The 14,753-nt window shown below is 33.5% G+C and overlaps 3 protein-coding genes across 3 annotated transcripts in view; 1 reads left to right on the forward strand and 2 right to left on the reverse strand.

Moving 5' to 3' along the window:
- Positions 1–5,856, reverse strand: part of LOC111241672 (receptor-like protein 12) — an 18,621-nt gene extending 12,765 nt beyond the window's left edge. Inside the window, exons 1-4 of the mRNA XM_022780858.1 lie at positions 5,764–5,856; positions 2,055–2,160; positions 1,561–1,946; positions 123–1,496 (exon numbers count right to left, since the gene is read on the reverse strand). Of these exons, the coding sequence (XP_022636579.1) occupies positions 123–1,496; positions 1,561–1,946; positions 2,055–2,160; positions 5,764–5,856 (1,959 nt within the window). The remainder of the gene's footprint in view (positions 1–122; positions 1,497–1,560; positions 1,947–2,054; positions 2,161–5,763) is intronic.
- Positions 5,857–6,108: 252 nt separating this feature from the next.
- Positions 6,109–7,158, forward strand: LOC106762540. The gene has a single exon (XM_014646514.1). It carries the CDS (start codon positions 6,109–6,111, stop codon positions 7,156–7,158), a length of 1,050 nt encoding a protein of 349 aa, XP_014502000.1.
- Positions 7,159–14,681: 7,523 nt separating this feature from the next.
- LOC106762556 (probable leucine-rich repeat receptor-like protein kinase At1g35710) overlaps positions 14,682–14,753 on the reverse strand; it is a 3,646-nt gene continuing 3,574 nt past the window's right edge. Inside the window, exon 3 of the mRNA XM_014646537.1 lies at positions 14,682–14,698. Within this exon, the coding sequence (XP_014502023.1) occupies positions 14,682–14,698 (17 nt within the window). The remainder of the gene's footprint in view (positions 14,699–14,753) is intronic.

Consider the following 14,753-nt stretch of genomic DNA (forward strand, 5'->3'; position numbering starts at 1 on the left):
CACACATGTTCAAAGAAATGAAAATAGGCATAACGCCATGATCTAGAAATGAACAAAGGACCAACTATTATCCAAAATCCCACAACAAATCCAAATGTCATACTTACAAAAAACGAATTTACCCCATGCCTATCACTACCTCTCTCATTATTATGAAAATGATCCANTTTNGCATTGGAGCTGCAATTGATGGGCANTGGTGGGTCACATAGATGGTTGCCAATAAAGTTGGAAGCATCAAATGTTTGCAATTGAGTTCCTGTTGGAATTTTCCCCTTCAAATGATTATAAGACAAGTCTAGCATACTCAAAAAGCTCAAATTTGAAATGGTTGAAGGGATTTCACCAGAAAGTTTATTCATTGAGAAATCGATGGACATTAATGATCCCATGTTACCAATGCTTCTTGGAATATGACCAATTAGTTGGTTGTGGGACAAATTCAAAAATATCAAACCATTTAAATATGTGATNTCTATTGGTATTTCTCCAACCAATTGGTTATTTGACAAATCAATACTTGTTACCAATCCCAGAATGTTTTTGTACTCATCTATTCTTCCCTTCAGCAAAAGAGACATACTAAGTGTACCATAATCATAAGCATCAATTATCACATGTGATGAATAATTTATAATAGAATCTGTACTTCTATTTATTAATGTCATGGCACCAAAGTTACTGAAACAAGTAGGAATACTACCAGACAAATTGTTTTGTGCAAGGTCCAAAACTTGAACGAGACTCATATCACATATTTCATTTGGAATGTGACCAGAAAAATTGTTTGAACTGAGACAGAGGATTCTCATATTTAAGAACTTTTTTCCAACCCACTTTGGAATAGTTCCTAAGAGTTTATTTTCTCGTAGGTCCAAGAGTATCAATTTGTCATTCTTCATCAAACTGGTAGGAAATGTTCCTGANAGTGAATTGTTACGAATTTGTAAGAACTGCATTGCTTCCAAGTAAGCCATGGATGGGGGTAAGTTACCGACAAAGTTGTTGCTTTGCAAATTTATATACACCAAACTTGGCCAAAACAACCAACAATCAGGTATTTTTCCTGACAAATTATTATTTGCAAGATTGAGAAACCACATTTTATCAACATTACTATTATTGCATAAAAAATTCTCCATGGAGTTGGAGAATGAATTGCTCGAAAGATCTAAATAATTCCTGCCAAATGAAAGAGAGGGTAATCGACCACATAAGTTATTTGCACTCAGATCAATAGCACCCATAGATATTGGAATCATTGATGTAAGGTTGCCATGGATATAATTGTGAGAAAGATTCAGAAAAGAAATTTCATCAGAAAATGTTTTCCAAAACCAAGATGGAATAGAATCAGAAATCCCTGTGTTAGACATTGCTAAGTAGTNAAGGATGTTTTGTGAGTGAATCCATGATGGAAAGTTGGGACCTAATTTCCAGAAGCTCATGTCCAAATAAGTAAGTTGAAAAGTAGGATTCCACTTGNAAGTTGGGACCTAATTTCCAGAAGCTCATGTCCAAATAAGTAAGTTGAAAAGTAGGATTCCACTTGGGACCCACTTTTAGAGTGAAATTGTTTCCTGATGCATAAAACCAATTCAAGCTGGTAAGATTTGAAAGATGATCTTCCGTGACAACTCCTTCAAAATGATTATCACCAATATCAAGGTATGACAATTCATAAAGCGGTTTAAGACTTTCAAATGGGTTTCCTTTAAGTTTATTTTTTGACACATCAAGTGTAACAAGAGAAGAAGCCACATTTCCCAAAGAAGTTGGAATTGAACCTTCAAGTTGATTATATGACAGATCGAGTACAGATAGAGAAGTCATATTTCCTAAGGAAGTTGGAATAAGCCCTTCAAGTTGATTACACGATAAATCAAGCCTAACCAATGAGGTCATATTTCCCCAGACATCAGGAATAGTTCCTTGTAATGGTTTTTCTGATAAATAAAAAACTGGAAATGAGAATGACTATTGTGAAATCAATTAAGTATAGAAGATGAGAATAAAATTTCTTTCAAATCAAGTTTTCAAAGGAATTTACATACCACTAAAATATATTTTCTTATTGACATCCCAACAAGGAGGATGTTTAGTACTGAGGTAAAGCTCTTCAATGTGGGATGTGAGGTAGTTGCATACAACTCCAACCCACTGGCAGCAGTTGGGATTGACAGAAGCATTCCAAGAAGAAAGCCTATTTAAAGGATCTTTGAGATGATGCTTTAACTTCAGCAGTGTTTCTCTCTCACTTTCAATACACACTGTCTCTTGGCACAAACTAAGGGAAAACCAACATAGATGAACAAACACAACCACCAAAATGGAGGAATTCATCATCACACAACCTCTCAATAATGGAATATAGAACTTCTTTCTAATATTTATACTGTTTCACAGCCTTATTTTTCTCTGTATAGAACTTTCGTGTGCAATTCCATGTTCATACTATATACGCCTTTCTTGGGACTCTTGTATTCTAAAGTTGTCTCTACTTTTACTCTCTTTTCCTTTTTCCTTTGTTTTGGTCTCTTTCCCATTAATTTCTAAAGGCCATGCCAGTAACAGTTTGCATGGAAAAGGCAACATTAACGAAACTTATAAGTAAGATAATATGATGATGAGATCTCTCTATAGGATTTTCTTCTTTTTTTTTTCAAAAAGAAATTATGTAAATATATTATATCTCATGATACATTTAGTAAAAGTCTTAATTAATATGGTTTATAAATACATGGTTTTTTAATTTATTAATATGTGTTTGCGTGATATTATAAAAACAGATATCACATCATAGGATCATAAGGTATTGGTTCACAACAAATTTTTTTTGAAATTATCGTTAGATATAACTCGTCGAAAACAATTAATTTTCTTCAGCTATTTATATTTTTTTTAGATTTATCGACAATCATGAATTTGTTGGTAATTTTATTGTTGGTAACCAATACCGATTAATATTAATTACTGACAATCAAATTTTTCGTAAATTATCAATAGATAAGTCTTTCGGTAATTATCAACAGATATATTTATCTATAATTATCAATTGATTTCTCCATCAATATGTCTGCCGATAAGTGCATGGTAGAATTCAATGCAATTTGTATTGTTTGTCTATACCACGTTCACATGATCAAACCTGCATAAATCAATAATATGCAATTCATATTAAGGCAATCAGAACTATAAATTAAACCACACATATGAGAAACATCTTTTCGATAAATCAAATCCAATTTTTCATATATTAATTCATTATAAACATTTAAACTTATGTCTTATTTAATATCAATTTAAATACCCTTAAGTAGATCCACTACACCTACCCAATCTGGACTAATCCACTCTATTAGATATAGCTAAAAAGCATTATTATTAGTTAATATATGCATACTTAATATCTTGATGTGGAATTCTTGTTGATAAATATATACAATAAACGAATATGAATGGGTAATTGCTGTGGACAAGTAGTTGTTTGTTTTCTTTGGAAAGTAGAAAAAATGATGCAATGAATCATATCAGATCCAAAGTTGGTATTTCACAGTAATCCATGGGTTAGAAAATTTATCACGCTAATTGCATAAATTATTATACCATAGACACTTTAAGTTGTTAATTAACCTTTGTTCTTCTGTTCTTTCTATGGGTTAGAAAAATTGGTCAAGATAAGGAAAAAAGTAGATTTGGTAGAAATACTTTAAGTTGTTGATTTCTCTAGTGCTGTATATTATATATATATATATATATATATATATATATATATATATAGGTTAGAAAATTAGACATAGAGACGTGGAAAGAAGCGTAAAATATTTGTTTAATTGTAGATTTATGGTCTGTCGTAATTTTACAATGTTTGATTTTGTTGTGTGTTGGTATTGAAAGACAAAATGTTTGACACGTTCACTTTTTTCATCAATTACCACAATACAAAATATACGGTAAATATACTCCAGATGACTCGGGATTTAGCACTAAATAATAAACTAGAAACGAAAAATAAAAATAAAGAGAAATTAACAAAAAAGTATAGAGCAGTTAATGTATAAAATTGAAATTAGTTGTGTTCGATTTAATTTATTTTTTAATTGTTTAACATTTAGTATTTAAAATTATTTAGCATATCCACTAAACCTTTCAAAACATATATAAAAAATATTAATTAAGTTTAAGCGGATAATAAGTAATATTTATTATATACTAACACAAAAGGAAGAGGTAAGATAATATTCATCCGTCTAATTAAGTATAATTAAATTTGTGTTACAAGTTTCGGGTCACTATCTCTTGTAAATAAACATGACATTACTTCTCTCCTCCATGAGCAACGTGATTTTAGGTGTTAAAAAATAATCAAAGGGAGCTAAAAAGAAGTTTGAAAAGGCTTTTTTAAATTCTATGTCCACACAACTTTCACATCCAAAAGTCTTTTTTTTTTCTTTTGCTGCATTTGGTTTCTTCATCAATCACCACTATAAAAATATAAGTAAACTTATACGACATGATGGTAGTATTAAGTTAAAAATAGGTTATTTTATGATTTAATTATAAGTTTTAATTATATTATGAATATGATATTGGTAAAATTTTAGAACTCCTAATAGATAAGACATCAAATGTATCAACACCAACGGTCCAAAATTTTTACGATCCAGTGAGCTTGGAGGACTGCTTTGATAAGAATAGCGCTGTCAAAACAGGTAACCTGGCTCGATCCAACTCGGTTTACCACAGATTGGTCACTTGTTGAGCCAACTCAACCCGGCTCATTTATTAGCGAGCCGGAAAAATCTGAATCTGGCTCGACCCACCATGGGTTAGTGGGTAAACGGGTTGGCTCACTAGTCCATTTAATTGTAATTTTTTTAAATAAAAAAATTACACACTTTCTATATTCAAATTTAAACAAATTTCACTCCCAAAAAATGATGTTAAACTAATTCAAAATAATAATAAAAAATACAATATAATCCAAATGTCATCCAAAAACAAAAACATAAAACATACAAATAAGTTTCTTATATGTCATAAGTTTCATAAATAAAATAATAAATTAAAAAAAAAAATTAGGTGTCGGCTCACCATGGGTTCAACTCACATGAACCGGGTTTAAATAAGTCAAGTTGAAATTTGACCAGCATAAAACAAATTCAATTTTTTCAAACTTAATCTGGTCCTAACCCGCAGTGAGCCGGGTTGGCACGCGGATTGTGACGGCTGTAGATAAGAATAATCCAACACCTCCAAGGATTTTTATCCTGCATCTTCAAAATTTTCTGAGATATTCGTAATGTCTTTGATTAAGACGTGATTAATTTTTAATAAATACATAAGGATCTTTTGATTGGATTCTCGTTTTCCATTAAAATACCAGCTTTCTCTCATATCCCAAGTTCTCTCTTCTTCGCACCAAGCTTTCTCCATCTTTTTTGTTTTCTCCATCTTTCGCCAGAAATGATGTTATGCTTGTTCGAGATCAACTTCTTCTTGTTGGATATCACGTTCTGGTTGTTGGGTGCTATTGCATTTGTTCAGTATTGAGAATCCTTCAATTCTCTTAACTGTCTAGTTAAGACAGTTCTTCACTGTTTGTTGAACAGTGGTTGGTTGTTAGGTTTTCGGTTTTTCATTCTTCCCTTGGAACTCTATATATACAAAGTTCCTCCCCCTTTTCCCTTTATCAGAAACAATATTACATTGTATTTTTGTATGTTCATTCAAATAATAAAAGGAGAAGTTTTTCATACTCACCTTGTCACGATCTTCATTTTTCTCTTCTACGTCGACGGCAACCGCCGCCGTGCCGGAGCTCTGCCGGCCACCGTCTTCCTTCTCTCTCCTCATCCAGACGGAGCGTCTAGAAGTCTCTCTCTCTCTCTAACTCTGCCCTCACTCTCAGTAAATGCCATGCAGACACAACGTATCTGCCTTTCATTCAAGATAACAGGCCAACATGCATTGGGCCTCTGAGCTACAGTATTGGTCCAAATTAATATGGTATCAGAGCAGGTCTAGTACCTGCTCTGCTTCTGTTGCCATCGCTGCTGTTTCTTGGACCTTCTTGGGCTGGGTTCTTGAAATCTTTCTTTTGCCACCATGGAACATTCTGACCAGACCTTCAATCCAGCAAGCCCATTCTATCTACACCCGAGAGAAAACCCAGGTTTGACCTTGATTACTCAAGTTCTTAACGAAAATAATTACTCCTCATGGAGCAGAGCCATGAGAAGGGCTTTAGTTTCGAAAAACAAAGTTAAATTCATTGACGGGTCAATTAAAAGACCTCAGAAAAGTGATGATACATACGACGCGTGGGAGAGATGTAACGTGATGATTCTGTCATGGATGACGAAGACCCTATCTCCTCATATTGCTGAAAGTGTCATCTACGTCGAAGAAGCGAAAGAGTTATGGGATGAGCTTAAGGAGAGGTTTTCAAAAGGAGATTACTTCAAAATCTCAAATTTATTGCAAGACATACACTCAATTAAACAAGGAGAACGTGGAGTCAGCCAGTTCTTCACTGACCTGAAGATTTTATGGGAAGAATTGGAGTCTTTAAGACCAATACCAGTCTGCACTTGTGAAATTCCATGCAGCTGTGACTTGTCCAAGGTTTCGTTGAAATATAGAGAAATGGAACATGTGATTTACTTTTTGAAGGGTTTGAATGATTCTTACAATACTGTTAAAACGCAAATTCTTTTAATGGATCCCTTACCGAATGTTAACCGTGTTTTCTCTTTGATTATCCAACAAGAAAGACAGGAAAAACAGAGTAATACAGAAACCAGAATTTTGGTTAACATGGCTGAAAGAAACAATCAGTGGAAACCTGACCAGAGTTGGAGGAATCAGGGACGTGCTAATGGAATTCGTGGACAAGGCAGAGGAAGGGGAAGAAACCCAAATTATGGAAAGCAATGCTCTTATTGTAATAAGATGAATCACACTGTTGATGAGTGTTATTCTAAGCACGAATATCCTCCATGGTATAAGAAGGAAGATAAAAAGAGTGACTGGAACACTGTCAATGCTTATCAAAACAACAATCAAAACAACAATGACTCTGAAAGCACCCTGAAGACTCAACATCAGACTAACAACAGCTGTAATCCCAATCTCTTCACGCCAGAACAAATGTAAAAGCTTTTAAAGATGATAGAAAAGACTGAAGAATCATCCATTCACAAGATTAACCAAGTTCAGAGGCAAGAAACAAAAAACAAACCAGGTAATTCTTCCTGGGTTATTGACACGGGTGCAACAGACCATGTCACACATGATAAAACTGACTTTACTATTTTCTACAAAATTAAACCTATTACAATTACTCTGCCAAATAAAACTATCATCACTGCTGAATATGCTGGAACTATACATTTTACTGAAAATTTTATCCTTTTCAATGTTCTCTACATACCTAATTTCTGTTTTAATCTGATTTCTGTTCAGAGTCTCATCAAAGACTTAAATTGCAATCTAATATTTTCCTATGAGAACTGCCAGATAAGGGAGAATCATTCATTGAAGACGATTGGATATGCTAAACCTTGGAATGGTCTCTATTATCTACAAGATTTCCCTAAACCAGAACAAAGAGATATTGACAAGGCTGTTTTCTCTTTTAAAAAGACTGATGTTAATCTGTGGCATCTTAGACTAGGTCATCCTGGACATCATGTTGTAAAACGCATATATGAAATGTTTCCTTATGTTAAGATCAAAACTGATATTGTATTTGATACTTGCCATTTTGCCAAACAACACAAGTTACCTTTTAAGAAAAGCTTATCTGTTACTACTGAATGTTTTGAGGTTATCCATTGTGATATTTGGGGGCCATTAAATATTGTTTCTATTCATGGGCATAGATACTTTCTTAGTATAGTTGATGATTACAACAGACACACATGGGTTTTCCTAATGAATAATAAAGGACAAACCAAAGATCTATTACAAAATTTTATTATCAAAGTCAAGAATCAGTTTAATAGAATGATCAAAATCATTAGATCCGACAATGGGCCAGAGTTAAATTGTGTCAATTTCTATAATATGCATGGAATCATACATCAAAAAAGTTGTGTTGAGACTCCAGAACAAAATTCTGTAGTCGAAAGAAAACACCAACATATACTCAATGTTACACGCAACCTTCTTTTTCACTCTAATATACCTAAAGTTTACTGGTCTTATGCTATTGGACACGCTGTATATCTGATAAATAGGTTGCCTTCTCCTAGTCTTGAAAATAAGACTCCTTATGATATGCTTTATAATCTACCTCCTACCTACTTAGATCTCAAAGTTTTTGGGTGCTTATGTTTTGCTTCTACACTTGAAAACAGTAGAACCAAGTTAGATCCTAGGGCTAGAAAAGGAGTTTTTCTAGGGTACAAAAGTGGTGTAAAAGGGTATATTGTTTTAGATATAAACACTAAGGAACTATTACCTTATAAGAATTTTCAGGGCAATCAGCAAAGTACAGAAAATGAGAAGGATGCACATGAGTTTTTCACTGACCTTTCAAAAGACTATTATCCCATTTATGAAGACCAACATGACGAGCTTAAGGATATTAACCAAGAGGAAGAACTGGACAATTTTACTGCCACAAATGACAATCAAGAAAACTACAGATACAGAAGACCAGAAAGGACTAGAAAGACTCCTGCTTATTTGGAAGACTATGTCCACCAGGTGAACCATTCCTTAACTATGAAAAATAATTTCAAAACTCCTTATCCGATTTCTAAACTACTATGCTGTGACAATTTATCAGGGAAACATTTATAATACATCATGACTATTACAGGGAATAAAGAACCCCAGACTTACAATGAAGCTAAAGACAAAAGGGAATGGATAGAGGCAATGCAGAGGGAAATTAAGGCCTTGCAAGACAATAATACTTGGTTCCTGACACAACTACCACCAGGAAAAACTCCTATAGGATGCAAGTGGGTATATAAAACTAAGTATAGAGCTGATGGAAGCATTGAAAGACACAAGGCACAGTTAGTTGCAAAAAGGTATACTCAGCAGGAAGGAATAGACTATCTTGACACTTTTTCACCAGTTGCGAAATTAACCACTGTTAGACTCTTAATTGCTCTTGCTGCATCAAATAATTGGTTTTTACACCAATTAGATGTTGACAATGCTTTTCTTCATGGTGACCTTCATGAAGAAGTCTATATGCATCCACCTCCAGGACTGGGTATTCATACAAAGGGACAGGTTTGCAAATTAAATAAATCCCTATATGGCTTGAAACAAGCAAGCAGACAATGGTTTGAAAAATTATCCTCTTACCTAATTTCTGTCAACTACAAACAATCTAAATCTGATCACTCATTATTCACTAAGAGAACTGGTACTTATTTCACTGCCTTGCTTGTATATGTGGATGATATTGTGTTGGCAGGAAATTCCTTGGAAGAAATCAATTGCATCAAAGAACTCCTACTTAATAGATTTCGTATAAAGAATCTTGGAGAGCTCAAGTACTTCCTCGGACTTGAAGTTGCTAGATCTAAGAAGGGTATTCACTTGTGTCAAAGAAAGTATGCGTTGGACATACTTGAGGAAACAGGAATGGAGGGATGCAAACCTTCTACTACACCCTTTCTTAGAGACACAAGCCCATTATACAAATTGGATAGTCAACTTGATGATCCTGGACCCTACAGAAGGCTGATAGGGAAGTTACTTTACCTTACAAATACTAGACCAGATCTATGTTATACCATCAATTTACTTAGTCAATTTATGCAATTTCCTACAGAACATCATTTTCGGGCTGCTTAGCATGTTCTTAGATATATCAAATCTACTACAAGTGAAGGATTGTTTTTCGCTGCTGATTCACCTATGCATCTAAAAGGCTTTAGTGACTCTGATTGGGCTACCTGCCCTAACACCAGAAGATCTACTACGGGTTTTTATATCTTTCTCGGGACATCTCTTATTTCCTGGAAATCTAAGAAACAAAAGACTGTTTCCAGATCGTCTACGGAGGCTGAGTACAGAGCCATTGCTGCCACTGTATGTGAAATACAATGGCTCCACTACTTACTTGCAGATCTTCATATTGAAGAATCTGGAGTTCCTGCCCTATATTGCGATAACAAGTCTGCTCGTCACATTGCCCATAACCAGAGCTTCCACGAACGGACCAAGCATATTGAGCTTGACTGTCATGTTGTTCGTGAAAAGATCCAGGAAGGCCTTCTTCATCTCCTCCCTGTCCGATCCGATGAGCAACTGGTTGATGTCTTCACCAAGTTTCCGCATCACGTCAGCCTCAAACACATCATACCCAAGCTTGGACTGGTCAATATATACAGTCCAGCTTGAGGGGAGGGTATTGAGAATCCTTCAATTCTCTTAACTGTCTAGTTAAGACAGTTCTTCACTGTTTGTTGAACAATGGTTGGTTGTTAGGTTTTCGGTTTTTCATTCTTCCCCTGGAACTCTATATATACAGAGTTCCTCCCCCTTNTCCCTTTATCAGAAACAATATTACATTGTATTTTTGTATGTTCATTCAAATAATAAAAGGAGAAGTTTTTCATACTCACCTTGTCACGATCTTCATTTCTCTCTTCTACGTCAACGACAACCGCCGTCGTGCCGGAACTCTGCCGGCCACCGTCTTCCTTCTCTCTCTTCATCCAAACGGAGCGTCTGGAAGTCTCTCTCTCTAACTCTGCCCTCACTCTCAGTAAATGTCACGCAGACATTCAAGATAACGGGCCAACATGCATTAGGCCTCTGAGCTACAGTATTGGGTCCAAATTAATATTCAGCTTCTTCTGTGTTGAGCTTTGTTGCTACTGAATATTGATGCATTATCATTCCTTAGTTGTTTAGTTTATTTTTATTATAACATGTTTGTAGATGTAGAAATGGGTTGGATCTGTATTAGGATTTGTATGTAGAAGGTTTGGGAAAGAGAAAGGAGATGGATTTGTATATAGAAGTTGTGAAAACAATGAATCGGATTTGGAAATGCGAGCAAATACGAATCAGATTTTGAAAACTGATTCAACCTTCATCACATTTTGACATCCGATGTACATATTTTCAGATTTTGACATCCGTTCGGATTTTGATATCCGATTAAGACTTCATTTAACTTTATTTAGTTTTCACCAAACCTAATTAATCAAAGGGCAAATCTTGAACTTGGAAATGCAGGGTGAAATGGTGTAGAGTAAGACCCCCTAATCTAATTACAGAAGCCCAAATGTAATAGAATGAGACCCAAGTGTCTAGAAAACTATACCACCAATGTTGTTTCTTCCCGCACCTCTATAATTTTCTCACGTAATCTCATACGTGAGAAAATTTCAATTTTATCTTCGTTGATTTTGAGTACGGAATGGACAATTCGAAAACGTCTCAGAATGTATAATACGAAACCTAAGTGACATGGTTTAGCATGCCCAGTATAGTATATGCATAAGTTGAATCAGTAATGTTAAAATCAATACTTCTTACAAAGTCCAAGGCACTTCACGATACAAATATTTAATTCATTAATTATAGTTCTTCTACTTTCGTTTTCTTATTTTCTAGTTTCCTAGTATGAATTTGAAGTCATTGTTTCCTTTTATGCTTTGATTTCGGTCTTTTTCCTACAAAATAGTTTCCTCCGTCAGAATTGATTCAGTTTTAATTCTTAGTTCATCTAACTGTTCAAAGGACTTTATGTTCTTTTTTTTTCTTTCTTATTTGTAGTGAAATTGATAATTGTTGATTGATATGCTTATAAAGACACTCTTTTCTAAATCACAAACAATTTATAAGATATTGAGAAAAAGTCCTTTTTAAAATCTCCGATATTTTTCGTTACCTTCTAATTATTTATACAATGTTGGTCACCATCTCTTAAAATTTCACATTTAAAATCTTTCTCATCCTGTAAGATTTTTGTAATGTGTGTGAAGTTTAATTTGATATATCCAATGTTTTTCATTGGACCATGGCAGACTCATTATGTTGCTGAGGATATACTGGTTTCTGAGAAATTGGAGGATTTCTTGCTTTACTGCTAGACAATATGACCCATTCGGCTCTCTTTTCTCGCCAAGAATCTTGTTTACTTGTTTCAAAGCTTCAGGGTCAGAAATCTAATTGGCAGGCTTCGGCGCTTTCTCCTTTATTTGCATATATGCAAAAGCATCGTCTAGCTCTTGACATAAATGCCTTCTTCTACCTTGAAAGTTCTAGAGTTGTAAACTCTAAAAGCTTTCGAGGTTTTATTGTACCGAAGCATGATACATGATAGACAAAAAAGTACTAGTACTTACACCACGATTCTAAACATTTAAGAATTATACGTGTAAAAGTAAAATCATATAAGCGTTGATAATTTCAATATATACCATTTAACGCTTTTCATACTTATCTTATACGGTTCAAACATTTGTTAAATGTTATTCAAGTTATATGCTCTTATATAGTTTAGGATATTATTTAAGGTATAGCATGCTTTTTGTTTTTATCCTAAACGATCAAAACATTTGTTAAACATTATTTTGTTTAAACATTTTGTTAAATTTCAAAACAAGTTTTGCTTAAACGATTTTATCTTAATAAAGATTAGTATGAAATAAAAACTTGTCTATGCCCCGTTCTATTATATCTTAGAGATATTATATATATTATATCATAATATTTTTTAAAATATTAGATTATCAATTGTATCATAAGATATAATATCATAATTGAAAATATAATAAAATTTAATAATTAAAAATTATATCATAAGATATTATAGGTATATATATTGAAGATATTTTTTAATACTAATAATTAATATTTTCGAAAAAAAAGAAAAAGATTGTGTTATTGTAGAAGGTTTCCATGTACCAAATAATATAAGAAGAAATGATATAAATCCATACCAATCTTAAGGAGAAAATAAAATAACGAGGATCCTTAAGCGCGTGTTCGCTTGAACAGATAATACTGTTCAAGCGAATTTCGAAACGCGGATTAAAATTCAAATCGTGTTTGCTTCTGTGAATTTCAGAGAATGGAAAAGCAGTGATTTGAGTGGATTTTGAAACTTTACACTGTTTGGTGGATCTCTCCAATATGCAAGGATTTGAGGTAATTTACACTTAAAAGACCGCAATGCCCTCTGCCAATCTTCAAAATTCCAACCCCTACCATATTAATAAAAAACCTAATATTCAAGTAAATATTAAAAAACTAAAAAGCTTGATGATGCAGCAGTTGCAGGAAGAAGAAGAACTTTCGAAGAAATTTCGGGTGAAGGAAGGACCCTTATCCGGATACAGTGTTAACGTATCCGGATCCAGGGTTTTAAAGGTTTGCACATGGTAGCTTATCCGGATACGTTCATAGTGTATTCGGTTCCACGTTTTGTGTTTGTATGGCAGGGGTTGTTTCCGGCCCGTTGCAGTCACCGGTTGCCGATGGTTTCGTTCTCCGTCGCAACATTCATGTTTGTTTATGAGTGTGATATCATGTTGGAATCCATGCAGCCTCCATTAAGAGGAGGTCGGAGCAGTATCCATGGACGATCGTGAGGAAGAAGAATGACGGCACAACCATTTTATATTAAAAAATAACTAGGGGCATTTTAGTAATATTTCATTTCTACCAATTAAACAATTTTTTTAATTCTATCACATGAATCAAATCCTACCCTAATTCTCACAAACTTTACCTACAAATCTACTCAAAAAAACAACAACATAATTACCCTCAAATCTACTCAAATCATCTCCCCCAAATCATCTCCCCCTAATCCATTCATAAGAACACAGTGTAAATCATCAAATGGTGATGAGATATCTTAAAAATGACATAAGCATATATCAGTAGAAAAGTAAAAATAAAATAACCATTAGTTTAAACTTGGTTTTGAGTTTAATTTGAAGTTCAATTAATTGCTTAATTGAAAAAGTACGGCAGGAAAAAAAAGAGGAACATTTATGTTGATATCAACGAATATAAATTATAACTGATTACAGGAAGCGTTTGGGAATAGGTGCAGAGTGCTATATCTATTTATGTGGGAGAAAGTGGAAAGCTGAACTACAATTTTCTGAAATGATTCATAGCAAAGAATTCCCACAATATTTTCCATTAAATAGAACTCATTGCTAAATATTGGAACATAATACTAAACTGCACTAATTATGTAGCTTCAAATGAGAAACTCGTAAGGAAAAATACTAACTATTTCAGTTTTAATACATGATATCTAATGCTGTTCAACGTAGAATTACAACTTACTGATATTACATGTGTATAAAAAAAGATAGAAATGGTTTAAAAACTTATCAATCTAAAGCAATGTTTAATTTAATTTTAAGTTACGCTAACAATTAGGACAACATAACCCTTGTTCACTAAATAGAACTAATCATTAGTAATATTAGAATATAAGTTTAACAATTATCGCAACATCGGATTAAATATGACTTCAAGTCTTTTCAACACAGTAGTTCAAATTAAATTCATATGTTTTATCTTTTATAATAGAAGATGATTTACACAACGTTAACATTCTCAATGCAAAAATAAAAAATAAAAAAATCAAACAAAACAAATGATTTTGAAATTTGATAAACTGAAAATACACTGTAATTTTCATGTTTTATTACAATTCATTTTTCATTGTACTAAATAGCATACTTGCCTAAAAAAAGAGAATGAAATTTGAATCACACATGTTCAAAGAAATGAAAATAGGC

Source organism: Vigna radiata, chromosome 1 (genome assembly GCF_000741045.1).
Source record: "Vigna radiata var. radiata cultivar VC1973A chromosome 1, Vradiata_ver6, whole genome shotgun sequence".
NCBI classification, from domain to species: domain Eukaryota; kingdom Viridiplantae; phylum Streptophyta; class Magnoliopsida; order Fabales; family Fabaceae; genus Vigna; species Vigna radiata.